This window comes from Orycteropus afer, unplaced genomic scaffold (genome assembly GCF_000298275.1).
Source record: "Orycteropus afer afer isolate SDZICR_OR568_19922 unplaced genomic scaffold, OryAfe1.0 scaffold00153, whole genome shotgun sequence".
In the NCBI taxonomy this organism is placed as follows: domain Eukaryota; kingdom Metazoa; phylum Chordata; class Mammalia; order Tubulidentata; family Orycteropodidae; genus Orycteropus; species Orycteropus afer.
In genome coordinates this window covers 3,605,185-3,612,707 of record NW_006921740.1, presented here as the reverse complement: position 1 = coordinate 3,612,707, position 7,523 = coordinate 3,605,185, and the positions used below count along the sequence as shown (strand labels likewise).

The 7,523-nt window shown below is 41.1% G+C and overlaps 1 protein-coding gene across 1 annotated transcript in view; it reads right to left on the bottom strand.

Moving 5' to 3' along the window:
- Nucleotides 1-988: 988 nt before the first annotated feature.
- Nucleotides 989-7,523, bottom strand: part of SRD5A3 (steroid 5 alpha-reductase 3) — a 23,639-nt gene continuing 17,104 nt past the window's right edge. Inside the window, exons 3-5 of the mRNA XM_007946210.2 lie at nt 6,361-6,558; nt 2,121-2,255; nt 989-1,248 (exon numbers count right to left, since the gene is read on the bottom strand). Coding sequence (XP_007944401.1) covers nt 989-1,248; nt 2,121-2,255; nt 6,361-6,558 — 593 coding nt within the window. The remainder of the gene's footprint in view (nt 1,249-2,120; nt 2,256-6,360; nt 6,559-7,523) is intronic.

The window sequence follows — 7,523 nt, the reverse complement described above, 5'->3', positions numbered from 1 at the left end:
TTTCAGACCATGCATTTGTTCCCCCTTTGATTTAACCATGGGACATGCCTAGTATTTTCTTCAGCAGGAACTATTTTAAGAATAAATTTTATCCTAAATATCTTCAGTTTCATCCTGTTAATTAAAATAAACTCATGTAGACATCAATCTAGTTTGAATAAACATATACAAATGAGCTTACAACACTCTCCAATCTAGAGTGTTAGTCAGTTCATTCTCATGAGAGCTCTTTATGCATAAATATAAAACATATTTTAATTTTAGGCGCTTTTATTTCTAACTTGTATTTCTAGTTCTTGCTTGAAAGGGATGTCAAAGAAGTATTAAACAAAGCAGGCTTCAAAACTTTGTTAGACTATGATTTGATGGAGGGGACATGAGTGGAAATGACCACTGATGTTTATGTATACTGGAGATTTATGGTAATCTGTGAAAATACAAATTAACCAACAAAATGACTTTTCCCTGAAACTATCAATGTAAAGTAATATTCTTCAGTATTTTCAAAGACTATTCTGCTTTTACTGAAACGTATTTATTGAGCACCTACCTACTAGACTGTTGATAACATAGTCCACTTAATTTGTCTCTAACAGACTATCAAAGCCCCAGATAATCTGATCTCTTCTTCTGTGTGTGTGTATGTCTGTGTGTGTGTGTTGAGTGATGTTTACTTAGGTTACCTGGCTTTTGAAGTAGCCTGGAGGAGTCTCACCTACTTTTCTTCAGTCAGCTTGTTTTATAAAGCATCTCCAAAAGCAGACACAGCTATCCCAGGTGCATCAGAAGTATTTCTTCTCTGAAGACACTCTGAAGGTTTATTTTCTCAAGGGATGTTGCTTTGTTCATTCAGGGAAGGCTTTTGGGTATGAAAGTGGAACAGAGAGCTCAAACAGTTGGGCAAAAACTATACTTTGGTCTCTAGACTTCTTTGTCCTTAGGAATTAAATCTGTCACCTAGTTTGCATTCATTATGGCTTAATTTATCTTAAAACAAAAATGGCAGGAAAGCTTTCCTATGCTTTGGGTAGGAGACAAATTGGCTTTTGTAGAATTGGTGGTTGAGGAAAGCAGCCAGGGCCTGGTTAAAGAAGACATACGTCACCACCAGCCACCAAGTTACATTGTGGAACCCAAAGGTGACGGCCATGGATATGTAGATCATCAGCTCTGCTAAATAGTTCGGGGAAGAAACATACTCAAACCAGTCTCCAAAAGGGATTCTGTGGTTACAGTGAATGACCACTCCTGAAATGGAGAGAAAACTTCATTAGCATGAATTTGAAAAGTTTTACCAAAACTTCACTCCCCAAATCATTGATAAAAACCCTTACTTAAGAGTTCCATGCATCTTTGTGCAAAACGCCATGCCACCCCATATTTCCACTGTCAATTGTCTACATATTAAACGTCACATGCTTAGGTTACAGTATCAACTATTAGTAAGCACAAAAAGAAAAACCTGTTTTGTCTAGCAATCCTCAAAACTTGTTATTAAGAGCACAGGCTCGGGAGTCAGACTGTCCAGGTTCAAATCCCGATTGTACCATTTACTAGCTGTGTAATTTTAGACAAGTTACTCCATCTCTTTGTGCCTCAATTTCATCATCTATAAAATGAAGATAAGATTGTACCCATCTCTCATGTGGGTTCTGTGAAACTATCTAGAGAGCACTCAGAACAGAACCTGGCACAAAATAAGGACTCGATAAATGTTAAATATTATCATTTCATTTTTAATATTTCAAAAAGCCTAATAAAAAAACTGCACCTGTGATAAATCAACACAAGTGAATGAAACAGTCAAACTTATTTCTGCTTTGGCAGGAATGACGCTAACTCGCCGGGGTAATAGTGGCTTGCACAGGCTGGTCAGACACATCTGTGGTGTGAGGGCCCCAACATGTGGCCACAGGACAGAATCAAAGATTGTTAGGACCAGATGGAATCAGAGAGGTCTTCACTGTAACTCTCATTTTACAGACAGGAAGATCAAGACTCAGAGAGGCATCTTGAAAAAAATAAATATTTGACAAATAAGACAAATAAACTAATTAGGGCAGGAAGGAAAACAATGAAGGACATGGACAACTAACTTCTGGCTGTAGAAGATATCTCACCTGCTTTGTTTTTCCTGAGATTGCCGAGAATTACATGGCACTTATATTGATGGGCAGATGACCAGATGAACATCATCATTCCGAGGATATGGAACCACCGTGCTTGCATCAGTAGATTTTTCCCTATTACATAGACTGCAAAAATAAGAATGGTCTTACTAGTCAACTCTGCAAAAATTCAGCTCAAGGGTTTAAAATATCATGGAGTTATTAGCAATAGAATACAATTATCCACTTATTCTGTTACATATGGAGCTCTGGTGGCATAGCGGATAAGGCATTTGGCTGCTAACCAGAAGGTCAATGGTTCAAACCCACCAGACGTTCCATAAAGATTTACAGCTTCAGAAACCCAGTGCAGGTCACTATGAGTCAGAATCAACTCGACAGCAGTGAGTCTGGTTTTTGGTATGATTTGGAAACTATCCTGACGTAACTACCCAAGTACAATGGGGAAAACATTCCCCTGGACAAAGGAGATAGGCTCCATAGCTGGGCAGCTTCAGTGGCCCCTGATGGAGAATTCCACACATTCTTCTGCTCCTTTAAATGCTTCAAGCACACAGTTTAGCTCTGTCTTCCACTCTCATGATCTATACTTGTGTGCAGTCTACTTTGTGTTTCTATTTCTAAGCCTGGTTTTAAGTTTTCTTTTTTACATTGTACTGTCTGGAAAACACTTTCTAAAGAAAACCTTCTCTGAGCTATCACTGCTAGAGGGACCCTGATTGCAAAGGCTGACTATACTAGCTCTGGCCGATGTAGCAAGTCACGGGTGGAAAAGGTTAAGGGTGGGGCTTCTCAAAAAAACAGGATAAACGTAAACTGCATATTATAAACTAAAATAGATTTATCCCTTTCTCATTAGAGAGAACCTAGTCAGAAAGAGGGAGTTTCAGGAGTAGAAACATTTCATGCATCATCTTCCTCTTTTTTCTCCAGTTACCAGGAGGAAGGAAAGAATGCAGGACATCTAGGGCTCTGCAGAGCAGATCACGAGGCATCAGAAAAGCAAATGAAGGACTTCGCTAAGGTTGGCAGGAAGCAGTCAGGGAGTCAGGGTCTTGATGAAGAAACACAGCTGTCTCTTAACAATCAGGAAAGCCTGAGGCCCTAGAAACAAGAAGTTCCTATTTGATTTAAGTAAAAGAGCCAAAGGATTGCTCTATTCTGTACAGGTATGGAGAGATATAGGACATAATGGATACCAGCTAATGACTAAAGGGAATTCAGAGTCCCTGGGTGGTGCAATGGGTTAACAGCTTGGCTGTCAAACAAAAGGTTGGAGGTTCAAGTCCACACAGTGGCATCTTGGAAAAAAATCCTGATGATCTATTTCCAAAATATCAGCATTGAAAACTTTATGGAGCACAGTTCTACTTTGACACACGGGGTTGCCATGAGTAGGAGCTGACTCGATGGCAACTTTTTAAAATCGCAAAAATCCTCACAACTAGACCAATAAGCAACATCATGATAAATGGAGAAAAGATTGAAGTCGTCAAGGATTTCATTTTACTTGGAGCCATAATTAACGCCCATGGAAGGAATCAAGAAATCAAATGACTTATTGCATTGGGCAACTGTGCTGCAAAAGACCTCTTTAAAATGTTAAAATGTTACTTTGAAGACTAAGATGTGCCTGACCCAAGCCATGGTATTTTCAATTGCCTCATATGCATGTGAAAGGTGGACAGCGAATAAGGAAGATCTCAAAAGAATTGATGCCTTTGAATAATGGTGTTGGCAAAGAATACCGAATATACCAGAGACGGCTTGAAGGTCAAACAAATCTGTCTTGGAAGAAGTACAGCCAGAATACTCCTTAGAAGTGAGGAAGGTGAGACTTCATCTATCATGCTCTGCTCACGTTGTCAGGAGGGAGCAGTCCCTGGAGAAGGTCATCATGCTTGGTAACGCAGAGGGTCCATGACGAAAAAGAGGAAGGGCGTCAACTAGATGAACTGACACAGTGGAGCAACAATGGGCTCAAGCAGAGCAACGACTTTCAGGGTGCGCAGGACCAGGCGGGGTTTCGTTTTGTTGCACATACGGCTGTTATGAGTCAGAACTGCCTCAATGGCACCGAGCAACAACAATATTTTATTATTAATTAATTAATTGCTTATTAAGTGTCTACTTAGCTTAGAACTGTCGTAGGCACAAGGGAGAGAACAGTGAATAACTTAAGCAAGATTCCTGTCCTCCTTTACATTCTAGTGGCAAAAGAGACAAAGCAATAAAAAAGGCAATTTCAGCTGCGGATAAGAAAAGAGAGCAGAACAATATAAAGGAGGGCGACTGAAGGAAACCCTCGGTGGAAATGACAGCTGACCTGATGATACTTCAAAAGATGTGACTTGTAGAGATGGGGCAGTTTATTCTTTCATTCTTTCTTTTCACTTTCACAACAGTATGTGAAATCAATATGTGTACCTAATTTACACAGGAAAGTAGGAGGCTCAGAGAGGCTCAATTAAGACAGAATTCAGACTTGGACCTGTCTGACATCCCAGCCCACCTACTTACTGTTCTAGCTTTGCTGCTGGTAAATGCCCCAATGTGTTCTCTCTCAACGAATTATTGACACCAGCTATTCCCATCTCACTCCAGGTGATCCCACATGACTTCTTGAAGGTCAAATGGGTGAAATAAAAAGCAGTTTCAGAAGGGGGTATCTAGAGAGGTGCTTTGGCTTCCTTTCTTGACTAGTTCTACAGGAGGGAAGGCAGAAGGAGTCCAGACAGCAGAGAACACTCTAGAAGACACATGTAATGCCAACAGAAGCTAACAGACTGAAACCTGGTAGGTTATCAAAGTGTTTTGGAAAGTTGCTTCTGGATGGAATATTGTTCACCAGATAGGACAGCTCAGACCATTACATGAGCTGAAAATGTGAACACCACAGCAGAGAGACTGTGGAATGACTGACCAGATTGAGTTCAAAGGAATTAGATGGAAAGATTTGAGCTGGGTGGCCAGAGCCGATAAATACCTCACGAATTGAGAAAGCCTGTCGGTAAATCACACTTTAAAAATCACTCCTCAAACCACAGAGACCGAAGGTTATATACCACAGCAAAACAGGACATTCAAGGGGCGTGCTGACGCTGAAAGCAAACCTGAGGAGGAAGCTCACTGCAGTGTTGAAATTAGCTGGACCTCAGTCTCTGGTTACATGAATGGACAGGGCTGTTTCAGAAAACAGAGCCTTGGACCTAGAGAAAGTAGTCATGGAAGACTTACCGTATTGTGTCTGGGCTGATGGACACCAAGGCTGCAAGGCCATGTTCATCTCAACACTAAAACTCATCTTAATCACCCAAAATATTTAGCTTCTTAGTATTATGTTTGTATTGTTTTTACAAAAGGGACAGTCATTATTTTATGTAACAAAACAATCTATCCCCTTCAAAAGACAAAACAAAACAAAAAAAACCGCAAGCAAAGTGCATTTCTTCCTCATAAACTGAGCTCATGATTTTGCTTCCTCTTTCCTGGGTAGTGAGAGTTTAGGATGTTAAGACACAATTTTGATTTACCACAGTGCTCTTCTGTCCTTTCCCCTCGGGCTGCCTCACTTGAAGAAAAGATTTGTTATGGTGGGAACAATCACAGGATAAAATGGCATAAAAATGGCTCCCTACTCAAATCAAAAGCGTTCACCACAAGTCCAGCCTAACCCCCCTTTTCTCATTTTCTGTGATTTAACCCTGCACCACAACTCTCCTTCCGTGACTCTCACAGCGCTCCCCCCACCTCCCTGCAGCCACCCAAGGTGAGGCAAATGTTTTTGACCCTTTCTCCTATTCTTGGGTGCTCTCCTGTTTCCTGTTCAACTCTTCATGGGCCTCTCTTCCTCTCCATAAACTAACCCCAATGACTTCAGGGAAACCGACACCCTGTTTCTTCAACCTAGATGGAGCTTTTGAAATACTGTGAATGACACTATCTTTTTTTGAAGACATTGCTTCAACAGGCTTCTGTTGGTGTCTTTAAGGTTTTGGAAATAATAGTTACTGTATATGCCCTTGGGTATGTTGACTTTTAATAGTAGATGTTGACTTTCTAATAGTAGATTATTAGAGCCAAAACTCCTCAAAGGCAAAGTAGATGAGCAATGCCTCCTACTTTTAAGCTTATCATAATGTTTAGTGGAGCATTTTGCCTGACAAGCACCGCATACACACCATGACTCAAGTAACAAACCCAGAGCTCCCGGCCTGACATGACCACTCACCATTCCGGCCATCCAGTGGCACTTGGCTTAGCACAGTGAGGCCAACGAGGACATAGTAAACAAGTCCAAAACTGTACTGCACGACATGGATCACGGCATTGGAGAAGACACTGACGTAGAAGCACTCGAACAGTCTTCGCAAGCTGTGCAGCCACAGAAATACCAGTACTAAGAACGCAGACAATGCCAGCTCACCTCCTACAATTCAGAATGCAACACATTCAGTATCTCTTTGCTGGGACTAGAAAGTTATGCTTTTTCCCTGCTGTTAAACAGAACACTAAACAAGACTAGGGTTAAAAAGGGTTAGGGGGATAAAAAAAGCTAGCTCACTTCGGCGTCGGCACACCCCTTGAATGTCCTCTCTTGCTGTGGTATATAACCTTCGGTCTCTGTGGTTTGAGGAGTGATTTTTTTTTTTCTTTTTTTTTATTAGGATTTGGGTGAAGATTTACAGAGTAAATTCACTTTTCATACAGCAGTTCACATATACTTTGTCTCATGTCACTGACCAAAATTTACAATGCAACAGCTCCCCTCCCACTTCCTCCCCATAGTTACCTCCTCCCAGCGTCCATCCCTTCATACTCTTCTGCACCCTGAGCTATCTCCCTGTGCATAAGCAGTCCTTCCTTCTCCCATGATTGTTCTCTCCAGGGCGTGTGTCTACTTCAGGTAAATGTTTAACTCACATGCCTGTACTTTGTTTGGCTGGAAACCACAGTTGTGGGTTCAATTTGAGGAGTGATTTTTAAAGTGTGATTTACCGACAGGCTTTCTCAATTCGTGAGGTATTTTTGGCTCTGGCCACCCAGCTCAAATCTTTCCATCTAATTCCTTTGAACTCAATCCGGTCAGTCATTCCACAGTCTCTCTGCTGTGGTGTTCACATTTTCAGCTCATGTCATGGTCTGAGCTGTGCTATCTGGTGAACAATATTCCATCCAGAAGCAACTTTCCAAAACAGTTTGGTAACCTACCAGGTTTCAGTCTGTTAGCTTCTGTTGGCATTACATGTGTCTTCTAGAGTGTCCTCTGCTGTCTGGACTCCTTCTGCCTTCCCTCCTGTAGAACTAGTCAAGAAAGGAAGCCACTGATTCCAATTCACAGTTGACCCCCTTTTGGATTTCGAAGGTGGTAAATATATATATATATATATATTT